Source organism: Bubalus kerabau, chromosome 1, assembly GCF_029407905.1.
Source record: "Bubalus kerabau isolate K-KA32 ecotype Philippines breed swamp buffalo chromosome 1, PCC_UOA_SB_1v2, whole genome shotgun sequence".
Lineage (NCBI taxonomy): Eukaryota > Metazoa > Chordata > Mammalia > Artiodactyla > Bovidae > Bubalus > Bubalus kerabau.
The window spans coordinates 79,203,846-79,231,072 of NC_073624.1; the positions used below are offsets into that span (position 1 = coordinate 79,203,846).

Sequence of the window (27,227 nt, forward strand, 5' to 3'; positions counted from 1 at the left end):
CTTTTCTGTATATCTCTATGTCTCTCTCTCCTTTTTCTTAAAAAGATACTAGTCATCGAATTTGGGGCCCCCACAAATCTAGAATTATCTTCTTTTAATTTGACTGCCTTGGTGAAAACTTTATTTCCAAATATAATTACATTCAGAGATAACCAGGGGTTAGAACCTGAATATGTCTTTACTGGTACACAACTCAACATGCTACACTTATTACAGTTTATAATCTTGTCCCCACATACTGCCCTTTCCTTACACTCATCTATGCTGTAGTTGTCTATCTGCATGGCTCACATACCCCTTCAGACAGTGATGCAAATTTTGCTTTAAGTTATCACACGTGTTTTAAAGAATTTGAAAAGAAAAGACTAGGGATTGTTAGACTGTGCGTGCTAAGTTGTTTCAGCTGTGTCCGACTCTTTGCGACCCTGTGGATTGTAGCCCTCAAGGCTCCTCTGTCCGTGGGATTCTCCAGCCAAGAATACTGGAGTGGGTAGCCATTTCCCCCTCCAGGGTATTGAACCCTGTCTTTTAAGTCTCCTGCACTGCAGGCAGGTTCCTTACCACTTATGCCAGCTGGGAAGCCTGTTAGACTATGACTACAGGCCAAATATACCTGCCACCTGCTTTTGTAAAGGAAATTTTGCTGAAATACAACCACACCTGTTAGTTTATTGTCTGTTGGTTCTCTTGTGTTGCAGGTGCAGAATTGGTTATTTACAACAGATTTTTTTGGCCTGCAAAGCCTAAAAAACATTTATCATCACAGTGGTCCTTTATAGAAGAGTTTGCCATCTCCTGGTGTGTTGTTTAGTCGCTCAGTTTTGTCCAACTCTTTGCGACCCCGAGGACTGCAGCATGCCAGGCTTCCCTGTCCTTCACCATCTCTCAGAATTTGCTCAAACTCATGTCCATTGAGTTGGTGATGCCATCCAACCATCTTGTCCTCTGTCATCCCCTTCTCCTCCCAGTCTTTCCCAGCATCACGGTCTTTTCTAATGAGTCAGTTCTTCGCATCAGGTGGCCAAAATATTGGAGCTTCAGCATCAGCATCAGTCCTTCCAGTGAATATTCAGGACTAATTTTTTTTAGGATTGACTGGTTTGATCTCCTTGCAGTCCAGGGAGCTCTCAAGAGTCTTCTCCAACCCCACAGTTCAAAAGCATCAATTCTTCAGCCCTCAGCCATGTTTATGGTCCAGCTCTCACATCTGTACATGACTACTGGCAAAACCATAGCTTTGACTAGACGGACCTTTGTTGGCAAAGAAGTGTCTCTGCTTTTAAAAATGCTGTCTAGGTTTGTCATAGCTTTTCTTCCAAGGAGCAAGCACCTTTTAATTTCACGGCTGCAGTCACCATCTGCAGTGATTTTGGAGCCCCCTAAAAATAAAGTCTGTTACTGTTTCCATTGTTTCCCCATCTATTTGCTATGAAGTGATGGGACTGGATGCTATGATCTTTGTTTTTTGAATATTGAGTTTTAAGCCACCTTTTTCACTCCTCTTTCACCTTCATCCAGAGGCCCTTTAGTTCCTCTTTCCTTTCTGCCGTAAGTGAAAGAAAGTGAAGTTGCTCAGTCCTGTCTGACTGACTGTGACCCCTGGACTGTAGCCTACCATGCTCCTCTGTCCATGAGATTTTCCTGGCAAGAGTACTGGAGTGAGTTGCCATTTCCTTCTCCAGGGGATCTTCCCAACCCAGGGATTGAACCTGGGTCTCCTGCATTGTAGGCAGATGCTTTACCATCTGTGCCACCAGGTAAGTCTTTCTGCCATAGGGTGGTATAATCTGCATATCTGACCTTATTGATATTTCTCCCGGCAATCTTGATTCCATCTTGTGCTTCATCCAGCTTGGCATTTTGCATGATGTACTCTGCATATAAGTTAGATAAGCAGAGTGACTATACGCAGCCTTGACATACTCTTTTCCTAATTTTGAACCAGCGTGTTGTTCTGTGTCAGGTTCTAACTGTCGCTTCTTAACCTGCTGTTATCATCAGGCTGGCCCTTTACAGAAAAGTTAGCCATCTCCCGGTCAATTATACATTGCCATGTATTTGCTATTTTTGTTGTTTTTCATTCAAGAAATTCTAAGCTTCATTATTTACGTTTGCACAAAGAAACTTCCTGTTTTTAGAACAAGTTGTCTCATGATCTTGTCTTTTTTTTTCCTCTGAAGATGTATTTCACCGTCATTTTTTGAGGGATACTTTTGTTCCATCTAGAATTCCATCTAGGTGACAGTTTGCTTGGTAGCATTTAGCTAGAGTTGAGTAGTAGCAACTACCTTCTTTCTGTTGTTTCCTTGGTATGGATACTAACTGTTATTTGATTTTTGCTGTTGTGCTTATGCTGTTTTACTTATTATCATAGATAAGGAGGAAAGTAAAAATTTCACTTTGCCCGTGTCACTGTATAAAGTGGGAAAAACGACCAAGAAGTATGTGTTTCAGGAAAAGTTGGAGAGACAATATATTTTAATAACGTTTGGAATATTTAGGTATTTAAACTATGCCTATGCATTCTGTGCAAAGAGGGTGTCACCTTTTTGTTTTCTTTCTTGTCTTTTTCAAGGTTTGTGTTGGCATGCCCTGTAGTAGAATTTATCTTCAATATGCTTTCACACCTCAACCCATCCTTTTCTTTTGCAAACTAGCTCATCTTTCTGTATAATTTCTCTCTTTCTCTAATAATATTTTGGCATGTATTTGCAGAGTCGTCTTTGCCCTGTCTTGCTGTGTTATAGCCAAGTCGCCTCAAGGTTAATTTAGCTTTGAATCCTGAGTCAGAAAACAGTAGATTCTGTTTTCTCTGGTTCTGTCAGTAATTAGTTGTGTGTGTGACCTTGAACAGGGATGCTGTCACCAGACCACAGTTTCTTTATCTCTGAAACAAGGAGTTTCAACTAAATGTGCTCTGAGGCTTTTTCTTGTTCTTAAATTGCTATGCTTTGTTATCCTCTGGAAAGTCGTATTCTTGCTCTGAAAGTCTCTCCCAGCGTTCTTATCCTTTTTTGGGCCATGAATGCCTTTGATTCTCTGTTGACACATGTGGACCCTTACTTAAAGTAATATTTTAATTGTGCAAAATTAAATATACATGCTGGTGAGGACACAGAATATGATTTTTAAGTAAAACTTTAAAACAAAATTTTTTAAAAATTTACTTTTAAAAAGTAAATTCAGTGATGTGCATCTCAACAGTGTCCAATGGTGTAGAGTAATTTTTAGGCTAGTAATGCACATAAAGGAGAATTTGAGACTTGAAGCAGCTGAAGTGTTTTGAAAATATCTGTATTTTCTAATGGTAAAAAAAAATCACAGCTGTAGATAATCCCACTATGGCTTGCTGGTTTGTTTGGTTTTTTTGACACTTTTTAAAAATTGGGGTGTAATTGATTTATAATATTAGTTTCAGTTATATAGCATAGTGATTCTAAATTTTTATAGATTATTCTTCATTTGAATTTGAAATAATGGTTATATTTCCTGTGCTATAGAGTATATCCTTGTAGTTTTTTATATGTAGTAGTTTGTACCTTCTAATTCCCTGTCCTTTTCTTGTTCCTCCCTTCTCTCTTGCCATAGAGTTGCATGGTAACCACTAGTTTCTTCTCTGTGTCTTTTTCTGTATTGCTGTATTCATTGCTTTATTTTTAGGTTCCACAATAAGTGATAAGGTACAGCATTTGTCTTCCTTTGACTTACTTGAGTAAGCATAATACCCTCCAGGTTCATCATTCATGTTATTTCCAGTGGCAAAATTTCATCCTTTTTTATGGCTGAATAGTACTCTGTTGTATATACACACACCACTTCATCTTTATCCAGTCATCTGTTGATGGACGCTTTTGTTGCTTGCTTATTTTGGCTCTTGTAAGTAATGCTGCTATAAATATGGAAGTGCAGGTATCAGTGCAAATTAGTGTTTTCATTTTCTTCAGATAAATACCGAAGAATGGAATTGGTAGATCATTGGTAGTTCTCTTTTTAGTTTTTTTGAGGAAATTCCATACTGTTTTTCACAGTGGCTGTCAAATTTACATTCCCACCAACAGAGTACAAGGATTCTCTTTTCTCCACATTCTTGCCAGCACTTGTTATTTGTGGTCTCTTTGATGATTATTGCTTATGTTTTTAATTAAAGATATGCAAAATATCAATTAGAGATTAGTAGAATAAAGATGTAACTTTTTTCCATCCAATTTCATACCCACTGTGTTTGATCAACAAATTCTGCATTAATTTTTTTTTAATTATTATTATTATTACTTTTGCTGTAGTGCACAGCTTGTAGGCTCTTAGTTACAGGAGTTGAACCTGGGCCACAGCAGTGAAAGCACTGAGTCCTAACCACTGGACTGCCAGGGAATTTCCAACAAACTAAATATTTTTAAAATACAGATTAAAAATTCCTGCTCTTATTAGTCTGCCAGGACATTTAATTTAGTGTGTTAGGTGAACATAAATTGAGTTTAATAAACATTAAGTGCTTTTCTTAATGAATGAATGTTACTGTTAAAGATGTGGATGTTATTGCCATTTGTAACTTTGTGTTGTTCATTGCTTTATAATTCTGTGGAGAATAATTTGGAAACATAGTTTCTGACCCCAAGATCTATACAAATTGGAGTTTTTATTCCAGAAATAAATTCTCTAGTTCTGTGCTTCTTATGGGTCCTTCTTTTGTTTCTTTTTTTGTTTTTAAAGATTTATTTATTTAGAGGTGCAGACTCGAGAGCACGTGGGCCTAGTTGCCCTGCAGTGTGTGGATCTTCCTGAACCAAGAATCGGACTTGTGTCCCTTGCTTTGGCAGGTAGATTCTTAACTACTAGACCACAGTGAAGTCCTTCATATGGGGATTTCTAATTGAAACCTCCATTTACTACCTGGGGTATAGTGAGTGAAAGTCACTTAGTCATGTCTGACTCTTTGAGACCCCATGAAACTGTAGCCTGCCAGGCTCCTCTGTCCATAGAATTCTCTAGGCCAGAATACCGGAGTGGGTACCCATTCCCTTCTCCAGGAGATCTTCCCAACCCAGGGATTGAACCCAGGTCTCCTGCCTTGCAGGTGGATTCTTTACCAGCTGAGCTCCCAGGGAAGTCTTGGGATATAGTAAGGCTTGTTAAATATTTTTGCTAGGAAGTAGAAAATAACATGATTATTAATATCAAGAGTATTTGGCTGTTTTAATACTGAATAATTGTTCCAGAATCTCTGATAAATTTCTACTTGAAATAATTTGTCCAGCTAATATTTCTTAAAAGAGAAAACAAATATTTTTTGTCAATGGAACACTGCTATAGTTAGCCTTGATATGACATATGATAAAATGAATTTGGCTGTTATGCAGATTAAGCAGATAACACATTTTGTCTGTATTGCCTGAACTTTTTGAATTGTGGGATTTTGTCATTTTTAATTCATTAGCAGTAGAACAACTAAAGGTTGTAAAGGTTCTTTATAGTTTCTGTTCTCTTACTGCAGTGCTACTTGGCTGGAGTTGAGACTAAATAGATTCATACTCATACTTCTTGACTCTAGGTTTACTTCCATTTTCTCTCCTGGAAACATTTGTCTAAGGTTTTTTTTTTTTTTTTTTGGTAGGATTTCTTAGTTGCCTCCCCACCCTATCCCCCACTTCACATAAAAAAAGAATATATTTTTTGTTAAATACATAATCAGTCATATACAGAAATGTGTTTGTGACACGTGTCCTTAACAAAATTCCACTTAACTGACATGCTTTTAAACCATTGCTTTCAATTCCTGTAGTCTAGAGTGTTCTGAACACTTTCAGCTAAAGAATCATTCTAGCTTACTTATGTACCGTTTGCCCTACTGGGCTAGGTATATGCTAAGAATCAGCTGTTTTTATGCCATTGTTAATGCAACTTTTAACTTAAGTATAAGCTACTGAAATAATGAGGTAGGAAGAACTGTTGTTTAAGCTGTTTGTGTATATGCTCTGGAAAAATAGGGTGGATGCATTGGAAAGACTTTACATAAAATGATTTAAAAATTACTGAAGGATTAAGTGTGGATAAGCCTCAAGGTTTAGGAAGATTCTGGTTCAACTGCATAAAGTGTATTTTCTCCCATAATTGGAATAATGGCCGTTTGCAAGTTGGGGTTAATTCCTGAGCAAGTTCTGCCATTATTAAAATGTGAGATTCTGTTTAAGCTAGCTCTCTATAGGGTTGGTTGTTTGGTTCTGACCACACTACCCACAACTTGTGGGATCTTAGTTCCCTGATAAGGGATTGAACCCAGTCCCTTGGCAGTGATGGCAGAGTCCTAACTGGATTGCCAGAGAATTCCCCAAGCTAGCTCTCATTATGATTGAAAGATGGTACGGTAAGTAGTTCAAAATGTGATAGCCTGATAATAACTTTTAGGGGAACAAAGGGGGCTGTCCCCCTCTCCTTTCCTAAAGCCCTACAATCAGATTTCTCCTTGTATTTCACTGGCCAGAGTTGGTTCTAATGCCCTTACATAAATCATTTACTGAATGGGACTGGGAGGGGGCATTGTATTATCATATTAACTTAGACCAATCAGAATTTCCCCTTAAGTCATGTGGGTAAGGTTAAACCACTGAACAACCTTGGCAATCACAGGGAGGACTGTTAAGGAGTCACCCAGGAGTGTCTGCTATAGAGAGACAATTTAAAAGGTAGAAAGCATTTGCAGAAAGGCATAGAAAATGGACTTCTTAACGAATTTTGATGCTTCCTTAGAGAATTGTATGAAGATAAGGTACATTGGAGAAGGCAATGGCACCCCACTCCAGTACTCTGGCCTGGAAAATCCCATGGACGGAGGAGCCTGGTAGGCTGCAGTCCATGCTAAGGGTTGGACACGACTGAGTGACTTCACTTTCACTTTTCACTTTCATGCATTGGAGAAGGAAATGTCAACCCACTCCAGTGTCAACCCACTCCAGTGTTCTTGCCTGGAGAATCCCAGGGACGGGGGAGCCTGGTGGGCTGCCGTCTATGGGGTTGCACCGAGTTGGACACGACTGAAGTGACTTAGCAGCAGCAGCAGCAAGGTACATTGAAATTACTAATTTCTGTGTAAACAGGTTGACACAAAAGCATAGATTGACAATAGTAATCTAGCTTTAAAACTTAACAAAACAATTTAGCAGTTTGCCTTGTGACGTAGTGCCTGTTTTTTCTCTTAGTTGTCTGAAGCTGTGTCTGAAAGGATATTGTGGGTACTTTATTTCCTGATTCTAGAACTTTGAAACTCCAGCTGATAAATGTCTGTCACTTGTCACCCTGTTGCTGATTTCCTTCTTTTAGAATCATAGTGAGACTTGAGTAAAACTTTTGACAGCTGGAATTTCCCAGAATGGTTTCATTTTTCTTGAAACCATAATTGGTATGATAGATATATGTTATATCTATGATATTTATATGATATCCATCATAGCAGTTACATTTCATGAAGAAAGGGCACCTTTTCTTCATGAAACTGTAATTGGTATGAGATATATACGTGTGCGTTTATGTCTTTGGGGCTTCCCTTGTGGCTTCCCTTGTGGCTCAGCTGGTAAAGAATCCCTCTGAAATGGTTCGAACCCTGGGTTGGGAAGATCCCCTGGAGAAGGGAAAGGCTACACATTCCAGTATTCTGGTCTGGAGAATTCCATGCACTGTATAGCCCATGGGATCGCAAACAGTTGGACACAACTGAGCAGCTTTCACTTTCACTTATATCTTTGTGCGTGTGTATACATATCAGTTCAGTTCAGTTCAGTCGCTCAGTCGTGTCCGACTCTTTGCGACCCCATGAATCGCAGCACGCCAGGCGTCCCTGTCCATCACCAACTCCCGGAGTTCACCCAGACTCACGTCCATCGAGTCAGTGATGCCATCCAGCCATCTCATCCTCTGTCGTCCCCTTCTCCTCCTGCCCCCAATCCCTCCCAGCATCAGAGTCTTTTCCAACGAGTCAGCTCTTCTCATGAGGCGGCCAAAGTACTGGAGTTTCAACTTCAGCATCATTCCCTCCAAAGAAATCCCAGGGCTGATCTCCTTCAGAATGGACTGGTTGGAACTCCTTGCAGTCCAAGGGACTCTCAAGAGTCTTCTCCAACACCACAGTTCAAAAGCATCAATTCTTCGGCACTCAGCCTTCTTCACAGTCCAACTCGCACATCCATACATGACCACAGGAAAAACCATAGCCTTGACTAGACGGACCTTTGTTGGCAAAGTAATGTCTCTGCTTTTGAATATGCTATCTAGGTTGGTCATAACTTTCCTTCCAAGGAGTAAGCGTCTTTTAATTTCATGGCTGCAGTCACCATCTGCAGTGATTTTGGAGCCCCCAAAAATAAAGTCTGACACTGTTTCCACTGTTTCCCCAGCTATTTCTCATGAAGTGATGGGACCGGATGCCATTATCTTCGTTTTCTGAATGTTGAGCTTTAAGCCAACTTTTTCACTCTCCACTTTCACCTTCATCAAGAGGCTTTTTAGTTCCTCTTCACTTTCTGCCATAAGGGTGGGGTCATCTGCATATCGGAGGTTATTGATATTTGCCCCGGCAATCTTGATTCCAGCTTGTGCTTCTTCCAGTCCAGCGTTTCTCATGATGTACTCTGCATATAAGTTAAATAAGCAGGGTGACAATATACAACCTTGACGCACTCCATTTCCTATTTGGAACCAGTCTGTTGTTCCATGTCCAGTTCTGACTGTTGCTTCCTGACCTGCATACAGATTTCTCAAGAGGCAGGTCAGGTGGTCTGGTATTCCCATCTCTTGAAGAATTTTCCACAGTTTATTGTGATCCACAGAGTCAAAGGCTTTGGCATGGTCAATAAAGCAGAAATAGATGTTTTTTTGGAACTCTTTTGCTTTTTCCATGATCCAGTGGATGTTGACAATTTGATCTCTGGTTCCTCTGCCTTTTCTAAAACCAGTTTGAACATCAGGAAGTTCACGGTTCATGTATTGCTGAAGCCTGGCTCGGAGAATTTTGAGCATTACTTTACTAGCATGTGAGATGAGTGCAATTGTGCAGTAGTTTGAGCATTCTTTGGCATTGCCTTTCTTTGGGATTGGAATGAAAACGGACCTTTTCCAGTCCTGTGGCCACTGCTGAGTTTTCCAAATGTGCTGGCATATTGAGTGCAGCACTTTCAAGATTCACGTCAAGTGAATATGAGCTCAAATTATGGCACTTATCCAGCTTATTTACCTACCTCTTGACCTTGTGTAATTTTCTTATTGTCAGAGGTTTTTTCTCATCTGTAAAAAAAGGTAGTAATATCTACTTTATAGAATTATTTTTAGAGTTGAAGTGCACAGTACCTCATGCCTCACAAATGATACTTAATATTGCATTTCTAGGAAGAAATGTTAAGATAGTGGGCATATTTTTAAACCTAAAGTATTGAAACTCCAATACTTTGGCCGCTCTATATGAAGAGCTGACTCATTTGAAAAGACCCTGATGCTGGGAAAGATTGAGGAGGGAGAAGGGAAGGACAGAGGATGAGATGGCTGGATGGCATCACTGACTTGATGGATGTGAGTCTGAGTGAACTCTGGGAGTTGGTGATGGACAGGGAGGCCTGGCATGCTCTGGTTCATGGGGTCGCAAAGAGTCGGACATGACTGAGCGGCTGAAGTGAACTGAACTGATTGAATATATTAGAAGAATTTTTTATTAGAAATTTCTCGTAATGAAGTTTTACTGGAATTTTTCATCTACTTCTGAGTATTTCCTTCTGCACTTGCATTATATGTATTTTAACAAAAGAAATCTTGTGCTTTTAAGAAGCAGTTTAAAAATTAATCTTTTAGGCCCACCATTATTTTTCAGAGGTAGAGTAAGAGGCAAGGAAATGGTGCATTGGCATGCATAGGAAATGTAAAGTGCTCTTATACATTATTCTCGATATATATAATGTTTCTTTTTTGCCTAGTACTTACACTGAGGTGAAAACATTTTTTAATTTCACTCTGCTATAAAGTCTTAACCCTGGCTATACATTAGAATCATCTGGAGCACTTAAAAAAAAAAAACAAAAAAACTGATGACCAGGTTCCAAAGATAGGGGCAAGGGTATATCAATATTTCTTAAAAACAACAATAACGGAAAACCCCCCCAAAACCCTCAGTGATTCTGATATGCATTCTGTGATTAAAAACTGTAAATCCTTCAACCTGTTTCTGTCCTGTATAAATAGGCCTGTTGTCTCTTCCTGTCTGTGTTAGTGCCCTGGACAGTCATGTACCAGTGCCTTGAAGAGCATCTGTGGCTGTTCCCTTGTATTTCATGCAAAAAGTAGTCGACCAGTAGCTGCAGCTTTGTGTTTTACAAAAAATAAACTTTGAGGAGTTGGCAGAATATCTGTTAGTTAATGTTCACTGACTATGTTATCTTTAAATGGAGAGCTATGATTATTCTTCTCTGCTTTCTACTTAAGCTTTGTTTTAATATTCTTATGAAACCTGGAAAAAATTAGTTTTGAGGTTTCAAGTACATGCTTTAATATATAACTGGCTTTCTATATTTATGTTAAGAGCAGCATCTTAATGAGGTAATTTGGTGAGCTTAATTGTTACGAATTTGGTAATTAAGTCTAAATAGTTGATATGAACTAGTTAGTTTTTAATATCACCCTATCAGAATGAACAGCTTATATAAATTATGAGAAAAAATATATGTATTACTTATAAGAATTGTTAGTATTAAAGTTGCAGTTTTCAGATTTCTGTCCCATATGCTATATTCAGTTGCTGGTATAAAATAAAATTATTTGTTGACTGTACAGCCATTTTTCAAGGGAGAATACTAAGAAAGGAGCTCTTATATATTCTAAAGAATTTGACTTACAGATGATAACTTACACAGATTTCCTTGTTGAATCAATAGAACCAGTAAGTCCCTTCTAGTAAATTGTGAGACTAAGTGTTTTTTTTTTTTTCCTAATTTTTTTGGCTGTACCATGTGGCATGTGGGATTTTAGTTCCCCCACCAGGGATTGAGCCTGTGCCCCCTGCATTAGAAGTGTGGAATCTTAACTACTGGACCACCAGAGAGGTCCTGAGACTAATACTACTTGGTCTTATTTTAGAGGGACTGCTTTGGTGGTAGCTGCTTCCTCCTTGGAAACCTTTGTGGATTTGTAACTAACTGCAGTGAATGGTACAAAAACATTTCATTAATTCTGATAACTTTATTTAGCTATAAACTTGCAGAAGATTGTTGCTGTTCAGTTGCTGAGTTGTGTCCAACTCTGTGACCCCATGGACTGCAGCAGGCCTGGCTTCCCTGTCCTTCACTATTTCTCGGAGTTTGCTTAAACTCATGTCTAGTGAGTCAGTGATGCCATCCAACCACCTATCCTCTGTTGTCCCCTTCTTCTGCCTTCAGTCTTTCCTGGCATCGGTGTCTTTTCCAATGCTTCAGTTCTTCACAGAAAATTAGTGAGTACTAATAGTTTGGCCATTTACACATTCAGATTGTTAAATGCATCTGGTAGTCTGATCTAATTAAACAGCTATTTACTGAAATGAGGTTTTTGTATTGTAAATTTATTTCAAACTTTTGATCTTACTCATGAGCTAGACTTGGTAGATATTACTACCTTTATATGAAGTAATTGAATCACACAGAGGTTAAGCACCTTACCTAAACATATAAGTAAGTTTCAGGCAGAGGAAGACCCCCTGATTGTTTTAATTTTGAGCCCCAATTTCATTTAAGACTAAAACAAATGAGGAGCGTTTAATTTGAAAGCCTGTGGTTCAGAAATTATTGCACTTTTGTCATTTACGTTCAGTAGTATTTGATTTTATTTGGAACTTTTAAGACTTGGTAGTAGATATTTTCTGGCTTGAGATGCTGGGCCTTTAGACTGTTAATTTTTTAACTTATCCATCCCTGGCTTGCAAAGATCCCCTGGAGGAGGGTATGGCAACCCACTTCAGTATTCTTGCCTGGAGAATCACCATGGACAGAGGATCGTGGCGGGCTACAGTCCATGGGTTGCAAGAGTCAGACATGACTGAGCGACTAAGCACACACAGCACATCTGTCAGGTACCTACAGCCTCCTTGAAATACATGTGACATAACTACATAGATACATTAGAGGTAGTGTGTCAGGAATGGTACCAGTGGAGAAAATGGAAGACACGCAAAATTAAGTTATAAAGCATTAAATTACAACAACCAGTAGTAAGTGGATTTTCGTGTCCGACTCTTTGCGACCCCGTGGACTGTAGCCCACCAGGCTCCTCTGTCCATGGGATTCTCCAGGCAAGAATACTGGAGTGGGTTGCCATTTCCTTCTCCAGGGGATCTTCCCAACCCAGGGATCGAAACCAGGTCTCCTGCATTGGAGGCAGACGCTTTAATATCTGAGCCACCAGGGAATCCCTAAAAGAATGGTTATTATTTATAAATAATGATTTATTTTGTTTTTCTTTGTTGGTGACTTTTCACTTTGCATGTTAATCATAGACCCATGAAACCTGTATTATTGAAACATTCAGGAAAAACTATTTTTAGTTAATGTGACATTTTCCCAGACTAAGTTTGGTATGAAACAGAAATTCCTGAGTTTTATTTATTTTTATTTTGTCTGCCCACATTTCTTGTGTATAACATAAGTCATCAATTCAGAATTTTGTAAACATGTATCTATGTGATCGAACCAAAAATTAGGTCAGAGAATAGTTTATAAAATCTTTGTAACTACAGCCTACCTACTAACAAGAAAACATTTCTTTGAAACAGTTCTGGAATTTGAGAAACCTAAGATTTAAAAAATAACAGCTGTGTGCCTTTGCTTCAGCTTTTGTTGAGCTTCAGTGAAATTGGTTACATCTGGTAATGTGTTCTAATTAATACCTTATCTGGAATATAAATATCCTCTATATCAGAAAATAAAACCTGCCTAACAAGTTCAGCTCTTTTAACCTGACCAAATTCACATAGTAGCTTAGTTGAGTGTGGTAATAACTACCAAATTAAAATCTTTTAGATATCATTCCCAACCTCCAAAATGTTTGGGCAGTGTTATGACGTACTACTGAGAAATAAAGTGAGAGGAAAAAAATATGGGAAAAAATCAACTGTAATTGTCCACTTTCCTAAATGGATTGCTTTGACACAGAACATTGGAGCTGCACACATTAAAAAAAATTCATGTAAATTGATCACTTTATTTTACAGACTAGGAAACTGAAGACATAGAAGAGATTGGTCAGGCTAATACTCACTAGAATTCAGATTGTCTGGTTCTTGTTCTGTTCAAGGTATAATATTTTTGTATGATAATGATATATAGAACTTAATAGAATATGGAGACTAAAGTTAATGATTATTTCTCCTCTCTAATAAAGTAAATTTTCTAGAAATTTTACCACTGATTAACCAATTTCTTGTTTTGAGAAATCTTTTTTTGAAATAAAAATCAGGGTTCAGTTTGTGTTTATTTAGAGAATATTAGGTGCTTAATTTTTGTTAGCCTCATATTAGGGAAAGGCGTAGGATGAATAAGCCTACTTTTTTTTTTTTCTTATGTAAGATTTGGTTTATAGTTTCCCTTTTACTGGTTTCTTGTCAAATTTAAGCAGATAACATGACTAAATCTATTTTAAGAGTTTTTAACGGAGTTAAGGCATAAAATGTTTATCATTTCTACTGGTATATTCAGTAACTTATTCTAAAAGTATCTTGAATATGATAGAAGTTATTGCATGAGTAGACCCTAGTGATGTATGTATTACATGCTTTGCATTTTTGAAATTTAATTCTGTTATCAGTCTGTTAAAATGATTGGAGATCCTTATTCAACTAGTTATTTGGAAATATTTAGTACAATATGGAGGCTTTAGAAAACCAGCTTTGTTTACATTGCTTACAAATCTTTTAAATATTACTTTATCAAGCTTGATATATGTAGCATTTTACAGACTTATTTTCAAGCAACATACAACATACCAGTTAAATGATCCATCTCTAATAATCTGAATGATTACCTTATTTAAAGTGTTTCATGGTTGAGAACAAACTGGTACCGGTAGAGGTATCTCTGACTCTATTCCAGTACTGCATAGTTTGTTCCAGCTGTTCCTCCTTGCTTACCTGTAACTTCCCTGAAGTGGAAAATCGGGCTCCCACCAGCCAGCATCTGTTTTACTGATTGCTTGTCTTCAGTAGACATGTATAGTTGTTTCAGCATTACTACTAATCTGTAGCCTTGTAAGGAATCACTTTACCAACCAGAACACAGTGTTCATATACAGTTCTTTTTTTTCTGCTACAGTTACCAGTCAGAATACTGTCTACCAAAGTTATTAAGGTTAGCACCATTTTCCATACCCTCTTCAGTGTGGATACGCCAAACATTTGTAATACAGTTGCTCTTTGCCAGTTTTGTATTTCTAGACTCCTGGTTGATTTAATTTGCATACATTCAGCTTTACTCTTCATGTGGTTAAGTTCTATGGATTTCAGGACATGCAAGTTCCCTCTTTGTCTCCTATATACTCAGTCACTCCTCCACCCTTCTCCAGTTCCCTGGCAACCTTTGATCTATTGTCTGTCTCTATAGCTTTGCCTTTCCAGAATGTCATATGAATGGAAACACTATATGCCCTTTTTGGTCTGAATTCTTTCCCTTAGGAAGTACTTTTAGTATTCATCCATGTTGCATGAATTAATAGCTTTTTAAAAATTGTTAAATAGAATTCTGTTGTATAGATATACCATTTTATTTATCCCTTCCTTGTGGTTCAGATGGTAAAGAATCTGCGTGCAATGCAGGAGACCTGGGTTCTATCCCTGGATTGGGAAGATCCCCTGGAGGAGGGCATGACAACCCACTCCAGTATTCTTGCCTGGAGAATCCCCACCGACAGTGGAGCCTGGCGGCCTACAGTCCATGGGGTTGCAGAGTCGGACAAGACTGAGCAACTAAGCACACACACACAGGAGGACACCTTTCTTGGTACAGACATTCACATGTAGGTTGGTATGAGCATTAATGTTCAGTACACTTTGATAAATACCCAGGGGCACAATTGCTGGGCTATATATATGTTAAGTGTATGTTTAACTTTATAAAAAAAAAAAAAAACAGAAACTGCCAAACGCTTCCATAGTGACTGTATTTGTTTTCATTTTTGAAAGATATTTTAGATAGATTTTGAGTTCTTGGTTGAATGTTTTATTTTCCTCTTTCTTTCTATAGTTTAAAAATGTTGAGAGGAATTCCCTGATGACCTAGAGGTTAGGATTCTGGGCTTTTACTGCTGTGGCTTGGGTTCAGTCCCTCCTGATCTGGGAACTGAGATCTCACAAGCCTCACCCCACCCCATCCAAAAAAAAAAAAGTTAATTTTTCTCTTGTTTCTGATGACATGTTGGCCATCATTTATGTCTCTGTTTCTCTGTGTATATTCTTTTTTTCTCCTGCTGACTGCTTTATGATTTCCTTATTACTGTTTTTCAGTAGTTTGACTCTCAAATAATAATCTTGTTTTTTGGTTCTCCTTAGAGGTTGTTGAAGTTACTGGATCTTTGAGTTTATAGTTCTCATGAAATTAGGAAGAATTCGGCGGTTTTTTTTTGTTTTTTTTTTTTAATGTCCTTCTTGCTCTTGTACTCTTTCTGGGATACTGTTACATTAATTTTAGACTCTGTGATGTTGCTCAGCAGTTCACTGCCGCACTTGTTCATTGTCCCGTGGTTCCTTTCCCCCCCACCCCCCCAGCTTCTTTTCTCACTGTGTTTAATTTTGGATTTTTTTCCCCTGCTGTATCTTCAAGTTCATTAAGCCTTTCTTTTCAAATTCATTAAGATGTTTTACTCCAGAAGAATTCCAATGCATGTTTAGTTATAGATATTAAATTTTTATCTCTAAAATGATCAGTTTGGGCCTTTAAAGAATCTTTGGGCTTTCAAATAATTATAAATTCATAAGATGCAAAAATAGTACAGATGCCCATTACTTGTCTTCTTCCAGTGATATCATCTTATATAACTATAGTGCTGCTGCTGCTGCTGCTGCTGCTGCTGCTAAGTTGCTTGAGTCGTGTCCGACTCTGTGCGACCCCATAGACGGCAGCCCACCAGGCTCCCCCGTCCCTGGGATTCTCCAGGCAAGGACACTGGAGTGGGTTGCCATTTCCTTCTCCAATGCATGAAAGTGAAAAGTGAAAGTGAAGTCGCTCAGTCGTGTCGGACTCTTAGTGACCCCATGGACTGCAGCCCACCAGGCTCCTCCCTCCACAGGATTTTCCAGGCAAGAGTACTGGAGTGGGGTGTCTCAAAATCAGAAGTCAATATAACTGACTAGATGTGCAAATTAACTCACTTCATCATTTTCTTCATGCGTTCACCTTTTCATGTTTTTATCGTTCTGTGGTATTTTTCACATGTATAGAGTCATATAACCGCCACCACCAAGAGCATGATACAGTTTGATATTTAGCATTTCTGTTACTATGTTCATAGTTTTCTTTATTTGCTTGAATGTATAGAATACATCTCGGAGAAGGAAATGACACCCCACTCCATCTCTGTCTAGACCTTTGGAGTCCTTTGTCTGCAGCTTCCTTCTCTCCATTTGCCCTGGAAATTCTAACTGTTTTGGTGGTTCCCCTAACTCAATTCTTTTTTCCCTTAACTCGCAGAGACTCTTGGGGCTCAGATTGGGTTCCAGCCCCTAACCCCCTCCCTGTGTTTCAGCCTCATAACTCTATAGGCAATAAAGCCTTACTTCACTTGGTTTTTTCTCTTGATCTCTGGCCTGAGATGATGTTAAGTTTCTGAAAATCATTGTTTGATATATTTTTTCCTAGTTTTTTAGTTATTTAAGGTAGAAAGGTAAATCCAGTTTGTTTTTTTCTGTCTTGGCATCACTGCCTTATAGAAAACTTCATTTTAGTTTTATAAATACTTGTCTTTTATAACTTTCTAAAATTTACTGGGGAAACAGTGCATCAGTTCAGTTCAGTCGTCAGTCGTGTCCGACTCTTCGCGACCCCATGAATTGCAGCACGCCAGGCCTCCCTGTCTATCACCAACTCCCGGAGTTCACCCAGTCTCACGTCCATCGAGTCAGTGATGCCATCCAGCCATCTCATCCTCTGTCGTCCCCTTCTCCTCCTGCCCCCAATCCCTCCCAGCATCAGAGTCTTTTCCAGTGAGTCAACTCTTCGCATGAGGTGGCCAAAGTACTGGAGTTTCAGCTTTAGCATCATTCCTTCCAAAGAATTCCCAGGGCTGATCTCCTTCAGAATGGACTGGTTGGATCTCCTTGCAGTCCAAGGGACTCTCAAGAGTCTTCTCCAACACCACAGTTCAAAAGCATCAATTCTTCGGCACTCAGCCTTCTTCACAGTCCAACTCTCACATCAATATATGACCACAGGAAAAACCCTAGCCTTGACTAGACGAACCTTTGTTGGCAAAGTAATGTCTCTGCTTTTGAATATGCTATCTAGGTTGGTCATAACTTTCCTTCCAAGGAGTAAAGCGTCGTTTAATTTCATGGCTGCAGTCACCATCTGCAGTGATTTTGGAGCCCCAAAAAATAAAGTCTGACACTGTTTCCACTGTTTCCCCATCTATTTCCCATGAAGTGATGGGACCGGATGCTATGATCTTCGTTTTCTGAATGTTGAGCTTTAAGCCAACTTTTTCACTCTCCTCTTTCACTTTCATCAAGAGGCTTTTTAGTTCCTCTTCACTTTCTGCCATAAGGGTGGTGTCATCTGCATATCGGAGGTTATTGATATTTGCCCCGGCAATCTTGATTCCAGCTTGTGCTTCTTCCAGTCCAGCGTTTCTCATGATGTACTCTGCATATAAGTTAAATAAGCAGGGTGACAATATTCAACCTTGACGTACTCCATTTCCTATTTGGAACCAGTCTGTTGTTCCATGTCCAGTTCTGACTGTTGCTTCCTGACCTGCATACAGATTTCTCAAGAGGCAGATCAGGTGGTCTGGTATTCCCATCTCTTGAAGAATTTTCCACAGTTTATTGTGATCCACAGAGTCAAAGGCTTTGGCATAGTCAATAAAGCAGAAATAGATGTTTTTCTGGAACTCTTTTGCTTTTTCCATGATCCTGCGGATGTTGACAATTTGATCTCTGGTTCCTCTGCCTTTTCTAAAACCAGCTTGAACATCAGGTAGTTCACGGTTCATGTATTGCTGAAGTCTGGCTCGGAGAATTTTGAGCATTACTTTACTAGCATGTGAGATGAGTACAATTGTGCGGTCATTTGAGCATTCTTTGGCATTGCCTTTCTTTGGGATTGGAATGAAAACTGACCTTTTCCAGTCCTGTGGCCACTGCTGAGTTTTCCAAATTTGCTGGGATATTGAGTGCAGCACTTTCACAGCATCATCTTTCAGGATTTGAAATAGCTCCACTGGAATTCCATCACCTCCACTAGCTTTGTGCGTAGTGATGCTTTCTAAGGCCCACTTGACTTCACATTCCAGAATGTCTGGCTCTAGGCGAGTGATCACACCATCGTGATTATCTGGGTCTTGAAGATCTTTTTTGTACAGTTCTTCTGTGTATTCTTGCCACCTCTTCTTAATATCTTCTGCTTCTGTTAGGTCCATACCATTTCTGTCCTTTATCGAGCCCATCTTTGCATGAAATGTTCCCTTGGTATCTCTAAGTTTCTTGAAGAGATCTCTAGTCTTTCCCATTCTCTTGTTTTCCTCTATTTCTTTTCACTGATCGCTGAGGAAGGCTTTCTTATCTCTTCTTGCTATTCTTTGGAACTCTGCATTCAGATGCTTATATCTTTCCTTATAAACTTTAGTAAATTTAGGCACCTATGGTACATGTTCTTTCTCACATTTACTTCCTTTCACATATTCTCTGTCTCACATATCTATTCACACTTTCTTTTATCTATTCACTGTCCTTCCACTCCTAATATGAGCATCAACACAGTCTATTATTGAGCATTTTTATTTACTATAAGATAGTGGTGACAAATGTTAGTTTAATATAAGATAATTTTGACAGATGTTATCTGTTTACGTAGAAGAAAATGGCGTATCTTCATTTCTTTTTTCCTTTGTTCACTAAAAGAAGATAATGCTTCTTAGTTATTGTTCCATATAGAATATTGATTGCTATACTGGTTAGGACATATTCAGGCACACTTACTGTCTCATTGTGTTGCAGGAGGGGCCCTTCCAGGGCCCAAGAGTGGGCTCTTGTCTAACACTCAGAAGTGAATTGTCCGAGGAAACACATGTGCTGACAAAGCAAGAGACTTTACTGGGAAGGGGCGTCCAGGTAAGAGCAGCGTAGTTAGGGAACCCAGGAGGACTGCTCTGCCACGTGGCTTGCAGTCTTGGCTTTTATGGACATGGGATTAGTTTCAGAGTTGTCTCTGGCCTATCATTCTGACTCAGGGTCCTTCCTGGTGGCACGTGTGTCACTCAGCCAGGGAGAAGGATTCTGAGAGCTTGATGGGACATGTGGACTGGTGTCTTCTCTCTCCCAAATTATTCCAGTTGGTGGTAGCTTGTTAGTTCTGTGCTCCTTACCAAAACCTCCTGTTGTTAAGCGGTTACTCGCATGTCTGGCCAGGGTGAGTAGTTTCAGTCAGTGGTTCCCCTAACAACTGCACTTCGTTTTATTGTGCTTAATTCTATGATGTTTTTACAAATTGAAGGTTTGTGGTAATCCTGCATCAAACAAGTGTTGGTGGTGTTTTTCCAACATTTGCTCACTTTATGTCTTTATCCCATTTTGGAATTCTCAGATTATTTCAGACTTTGTCATTGTTGTATTTGTTTTGGTGATCTATGATCAGTAATCTTTGATGTTAGTATTTCAAAAAGATGGTGACTCACTGGAGGCTCCAGAAATGGCTAATATTTTTTAGCAATAATTTTTTTTTTAAGTTAAGGGATGTACATTGTTTTTTTTTTAAGACATAATGCTGTTGTACACTTAATAGGCTACAGTATAGTGTAAACAAATACTTATGTGCATTGGGGAACCGAAAAATTTGCATGACTTGCTTCACTGTGATATTTGCTTTATTGCTGTGATCTGGAACCGAACCTGCAGTTCTTGGAGGTGTGCCTAGTGGCTGTTGTTTGAAACCCTAACCCATGAAATACTTAACGTTACCCATACTAGGGAGACAAAAGAAACAAGTTTTACTTTTGTACTAATCCATAGTACTCTATAAAGTTAGTATTTTTCTTTTATCTGGTGAATGTACAGGTTAAATATTAACTTTTATTTTTAATTATAGTATTATTTAGTAGAAAAAGTCCTAATCATCTCTTTATATGTATAATGTTATGCTGTTGAAAATGGGATGGCCTTGCCTGACTTTAGATTTCTGACATATCTTTTATTCAGCTAGTACAAATGGAAGATAGTGCATCAACTTACTTTTAAACTTAAGAAGGAAAACATGCTTAATTTCCTAAGAAAAAACTGAAATTTCACACTTACTGTTCACTGAATTCTACGTTGTCATTAATATGTTAATGAGGCAAGTGCTGTTTTAATCTATTAATATTATAAAATACATTGAAACAAGGTTAATGTTGTTTTGGGGATGTGGGATGCGTAATAAATACTTTTCTTCTCATTTTGTGACTGTCATGAACGTTTAAATTGAAGTTGAATATGTCACTTAAACTGTTCTTGACCCCCCCAATTCACTAGATTATTTTTTCTTTATGAATAATCCAGTTGCTAGGATTATATTTATAGTGATAAATACACTTATTCTTAAAAAACTTTTCTCCTTTGTTACTTTTAAAAGAGATGTTTAATTCCAGTAGTACATATAAATTTGGTAATGCAGTTACATTTTTGCCATAGAGCCAGGCATCTTTGAAGTATTTTAGCGAAACATTTACAATGTAAGATGGTCACAATTAAGTACCCACTAGCTTGTTACCAAACATAAAATGGGAGGTGGCGAATAGGTTTTTACTACTTGAATTCTTTTTAAAACGTAAACCTAATAATACTAATTTTAATGTTTTCCTTGAAAAATATTCTGCTCTTCTTACTAGATTGCTTTTTAGGGGTAATCCATCTGTATGTGTATATGCATGTTTATTGGTTTTAATAAAATTGATTCATATTTCTTGTGAATTTAAATTAGATGTTTTTATCATCCTCCTCCAAAGTGAATTTTGTCTGATGTTAAATGATTGCTCTAAATTTGATTATAATTTTTAGTGGTTAGCAACTGTTGTGACTTTTGTATGTATGCTACTTACTACTTTCCTAGGGGAAAAGTGAAAGTGAAAGAAGTCGCTCAGTTGTGTCCTACTCTTTGCAATCCCATGGACAGTAGCCTACGAGGCTCGTCCATCCATGGAATTTTCCAGGCAAGAGTACTGGAGTGGGTTGCTATTTCCTTCTCCAGGGGATCTTCCCAATCCAGGGCTCGAAGCCAGGTGCCCCACATTGCAAGCAGTAAACATTTTACTAAAAGTTAGGTAAAAGTAAAACTTGTGTTTTGAAAACAGCTGTTTACAAATTCTTTGTAGATACCGCTTTTGAATTTTTGGTCTTTCATATTCAGTTTACATTTTTGAGTTAGCATGTCTGGCAATTAGTAGCTCTGCCTCAGTGATTTTTTTTTTTTTTTTCCTTTTAATGTGTCTGAGGTTTACAGTGCTTAGTCATTTATGGACTTGTTTATCTCTAGCCAGGTTAAGAAATAAGCTCTGTTAATTTTTTTGCCCTGATGTAAAAAAGCAAATTGTTAGAGCATGCATGAAATTGGAGGACTGAACGACCAAGGCATCCAGAAAGTTGACATTTGTTGCTACCCTTCATTGGGGTAAATTTTAATGGACTATTGCATCTGTTTACAATTCTAAAATTATATGATGTATTCACATCCTATGGCATAGGAATAAACCTCATAAACTGAATAAATAGCAGCTATATAAGTAAGCATTTGGAGGAGAGGAATTTGAAATTAAATAACTGGATCTGAATTAACTGAACATTTCTGAGATTAACAGGAGAATGTTTACTTAAAAGAAAAAATATGTCAATTCAGGGCTGCATTTATTTGTTCACTCCATTTTTATTCATTATAACTTTCTTCCTATGTGTGCGGTCTGGCAGACAGTTTTAATTGCAAAGGAAAAGGTTTTCATATTTAATAACTTCTATCTCAAATAACGTATGTCTGCCAGTCCAGCCCTTCCTAGATGGTTAAGAGGAAGATCAATTAGAATATTAAAAGTACTTTTGGTTTTGTTTTCTGTGTATCATATTGGATATTTTTGCTGCTGTTCATGTGTTTACATGTTAGTAATTATGACGGCTTTTGGATAATTCCACTCTAGAGGGAGAACTGGTGGGCGGTCCTTCCTGTGACACGACCCTTGAGTGACAGTTCTATTTGATTGCCTCCAGTACTGTGAGGAAAGGACACGACTCTATGGTGAGGACTGATGGACATACATTATCTGAGAAAAGAAACTACCAGGTAAGATCATTTTTTTTTTCTTACTTTCTATTGGTTATATAGTTACATGAACTGCTTAATATGTTGTATTTAATTGGAATCAGCAGGTTGGATACACCTGAGTTTGAAAAATTGGGGTTATAATTTTAAAAACATGCATGTTGGTTTAGACAGTTGAAATAGTTGGGAACGTTTTTCAGACTAAACCATACTTATAATAAATGTATATTATTACAAATGATGTACATGTATTTATATAATAAATATGCATATGGTCTTTTAGTGTCAGAGCATAAATTTCCTGGTGTGTATATATATGTCAAAAGTTAGATTATCTAATACACAATTTATGACTTCATGGCTGGATTCAGAGTTAGTATTCCATAAAATGTTGATTGCCTTTACACATTCTTCCTGAAGACTAAGCCTGAAGTCTTGGACTATATTCAGGGTACTATAGCATCACAGAGATGTAGACACAGTTGGTTAGAGTATAAAAGAAGTAGAGATCAGGGTACTCAGACACTCAGATTGTATTAAATTAGCTTATCTATTATCATTAGTTTGCTTTCCTTACAATACTGGATTCTTGCTCTCTATTTAGGTAGTTAATAATATCCATCCTCTACTAAATATGTAAGGTTGCTGAAAGGATAGTTGAAATGTAATATTCCTGTTTCTTTCTGAGCTTTAGAAGGTGAATTTTAAAGATAGTACTATTAAATAGTGATTTTTTTAAAAACCCATATAACATTTGAATTTAATTTTCTCAAAGAAAATGTTTTATTAATTTGCTAATAATTTAATGTCAAATTATGTAGTGATTTAGAATAAGCAATAGTTCATAACTCAAGTAGGAATAAGCTTTAGGCTTCTTTCACAAATAGATATCCAACCTCCCTCTGCCGCTTACCACCAGGTGTTATTCTCTGCAGGCTGTGAAGGCAACTAGTGTGATAGTAGCAGCTTTGTTAACTTAGCTTCATTTATCTTTCTAATCATTAATTTTAGTCTGGTTAGTCTTTTCTTCCCTCAGATTGGATAAGTGAACAGTGGAGGAAATTCATGGTGAAATAACAAAGAGCCTTTGAACACAAGACTTAGGTCCTATACATAATGAAAAATAGAGTCATATTTAACCTTTCTAGAATTTGACCCAATTTTATGTCTGAAGTTTCTTGCCAGATTTTTATAATTTAATAAGCCAGAGTAAGTGGTGGCTATGTAGAAGCAGTTCTCCCTGTAACCTTTCCTGCTCTGAATTGCTCTTATAGACTTGGTCAGCATGGCCTTTGTTCATTAATTACACTAGTTGTGACTCCTCCTACCTCACAACCACTTCCAACTACCTTGACTCATGTAAGATTTCATTGGTTACACTACTTGGGTTGTTCTGTATTTTGATAGATTATGCTGGTGGTTGTTTTTAAAGAATATCATAATTCTAGATTATGTGGCTTTTCATAATCCAGTTTGTAAAATGTAAGTATAGAAGTTTTGTATCATCACACAGTGTGATTAATTTACTTTATGAGATCATATTAATAGAGAATTCCAAATTTTACACTTAGGAATAAAATCAGATTATATTTTATACATGAAGAGATTTCCTAGTTTCTGTTTATTCTGCTCTAAAAAAAATTGTTTTGAGTCACACTGTTTCAGTCACATTATTATAACTAATCCAGGCTTTTTAGCTTACCAGAAAATTCATTTTTAGTTAGGGTTTTTCTGCCTGAAAATATTCTCCCTTTTCTTTTTAGTTAGTAACAGTCAATGCATGTTGGAATATTCTTGGAAACAGTTGTTTAAATTTCTATTGTAAAATTATTTTATTTTTAAAAGACTTTTCTGAAAAGTACATGTATAGAAATATAATTTCTGGTATGATAATTATGATGATATACTATTTGCATATGGGAAATTCAAAGGAATAGTAGAAAAATTACTACTATATTGGTAGCACTTAGAGTCTGTATATGTATGCTGAGATGAAATGATTTGGATTTTTTTAAATTCCATGTTTGTGGAATTTTATATGTTGTTTTTCATGAATAAAGTAGGATTTCTTTGTATTCATGTTTATATCTATCTTACTTGTTTTAATTTATCTTTGAGGCCTTTTATTTTTGGAATGCAGTTGATGTCTTATAGTGATATTTAAGCATTCTGATAATAATAAGCTAATGTTCCAGAATTTAATAAAAAGGATAATACTTTGCCAATTCTTATTTCATTGTGGACTTGATTAAAGACTTAGGAACTCATTTGGGAAGGTGCATTTCCTCAGCTGTGTGCTAAAACTTAGTGACTTTCAAATGGGCGTTGGTTGAAGTATTGATTTTTCTACTGCTATCTACTTTTTGTGTTTTATTTCTTACTAAAGTTTGAATAGAGTATTTGAAGTTTATTTAGATGAACAGACTGCTATACAGACAGGAGAGTTTAATTATATAAATGCTTTACAGTTTCTTCTTAGAAGAATTGTCAAGCTTCTTCTGCTGCTGCTACTGCTGCTAAGTCGCTTCAGTCGTGTCCGACTCTGTGCGACCCCATAGACGGCAGCCCAACAGGCTCCTCCGTCCCTGGGATTCTCCAGGCAAGAATACTGGAGTGGGTTGCCATTTCCTTCTCCAGTGCATGAAAGTGAAAAGTGAAAGTGAAGTTGCTCAGTCGTGTCCGACTCCTAGCAACCCCATGGACTGCAGCCTACCAGGCTCCTCCGTCCATGGGATTTGCCAGGCAAGAGTACTGGAGTGGGGTGCCATTGCCTTCTCCAAGCTTCTTCTAAGGAAATGTAACTCCAATTTTTGGCTAGAATTTCTTATCTTCCTCTAATTTACACTAATTTATTCCAACTATGAGCACAGATCTAATCATACTAATTACCAGGTTTACTTACCAGTGCCTATTCCCTTTCTAATACAATAAAGATGAGCTCCTAAACCTTACATATAATATTAGTACGTTGTGGCCCCACATGCCTTTATTTCCATTGTCTTCTCTGTTTATACTGAGTTTTTCCATGAGTAATATAAAACTACTTTTAAATCTCTCTGCAGTACACTTTTACATGTATGCCTTTAGTTGTTTGGGTTCCTCTTTGTGTGATGCCTTTTCTTCCATCAGTACTTTCAGAAGCCAAAGTGATGGCCTTCAGCATTCCTTTCCCTTGCTTTCATAACCTTTGTATCTATTTCTAGTTTAGTGTGTACAATGACAAACTGAAGTTATGTTTATTTTTTCCTTGTCTTGCTGTAGCCCCATGTTGTCCAATACTGTAGGTACTAGCCCCATAAGTGGTATTTAAATTCATGTAAATAAAATAAAATAAATTCTTAGTCATGTCAGCCATGTTGCAAATGCTCAATAGTTGCATGCTATTAATGGCCACCATATTGAACAGTGCAGATATAGAACTTTTTCCATTATTGTAGAAAGTGGTATTGGACAGTGTTTCTGTATATTAAGCTTCTTGAAAACTGGAGCCGTATTTATTGATATTTTGGTACTACTGGCAGTACCAAATGGTTTCAGTTACATAATAGGTGTTCAAAGACATATTGTTGTAATAAAATTAAACAAAGAAAGAAGTTAACAGAAATTGCACAGTGTGCCAAGGGAAATGCTACATATATATATCCAGTATTTTTAGGATATTACTTTTTTTTAATTTGAGCTTGCTGATCATGCCGTATGTTGGCTAGTTCAATGTATATTATCTATAAACTAGATCTAATGCATCCCAGTCTGTATGTCCCTTAAGAATACCTCATAATCTAAAGTACCACATTAACTTTGTGAAATATGTCATGTCAGAGAACAAACGATGGCAGTGATTGTATTACTGGTTCCTCCTCTCTCCCCCTTCCATTAAATATTTTATTTCCATTTTATTATTTTTTAATTACAGAGCTATAGAACATAAAAGTTTGTAATTTTACTGTTAACAATTTAGTGTGTCTGTTTTTTCTAGTAATTCTATAGGTACAAATATGATTTGTTACCGTTTTTAACAAATATACATATTTCATCAGCTTGCATATTGTACCTAATGTAGATATTTCCATGCCCCACCCTTCAACTTGCCTCCTTCCCAGTAAGTACTTACTAGTTTTTATATTTTTGTTACATACCTAGTTCAGTATACAGGTGCATCTTTAGTGTGTGTCCGTTTTTTAGGAAGTGGTACCCTATATTCTGTTATTTTTAATAGAAAAAAAATAATAAATTTCCAGCCCACCTCAAACCATAAACAATTTCCCAGATATTATGAAAACACTCAACACCTATCTGACAGTTCAGATCAGCATTTCAGATATCTGACTATTCTGCTTAAGGAAAGCATTTAAAATACATGTTACCTAATCATTTAACAGTTGATGGTGCACATACAAATGCATCTAGTAGGTGAGCTTTCATTCAGTATACAAGAGTACTGTACAATACTGAATACAAATTAATTTTTTTCTTTTTATTTACTGCAGTGAAAATGTAAGTAAGCAGTGGTGTACTCCATTTCTTTTATTGTAAGTTATAACACAGTATTGGAAATTTTTGTCTTTCTGCTATCAGGATGCATCTTACAATGGATGCTGTCTTAGAGCCATCTAGTAGCTTATAACCTTTTCTTGATAACTTCTTATATGATTGAAAACAGCACTAGCATCAATCAAAGCATTTTAGAATCTGATATATTAATGCTACAGATACATAATATAAAGAACACTTAAAATAAAAAAG

At 37.3% G+C, this 27,227-nt stretch overlaps 1 protein-coding gene across 7 annotated transcripts in view; it reads left to right on the forward strand.

Annotated features, from left to right (window-relative positions):
• The window catches only part of CNOT2 (CCR4-NOT transcription complex subunit 2), a 131,978-nt gene that overhangs the window by 24,665 nt on the left and 80,086 nt on the right, over positions 1-27,227 (forward strand). For 4 of the 7 annotated variants that reach the window (XM_055580384.1, XM_055580382.1, XM_055580387.1 and 1 more), the window contains one exon: positions 22,363-22,505. Coding sequence is in view for 6 of the 7 variants with exons in the window: in XM_055580382.1 (XP_055436357.1) it covers positions 22,458-22,505 (48 nt within the window). In the remaining variant the exon portion in view is untranslated. The remainder of the gene's footprint in view (positions 1-22,362; positions 22,506-27,227) is intronic. The other 3 variants (XM_055580386.1, XM_055580385.1, XM_055580381.1) reach the window with 1 other exon arrangement.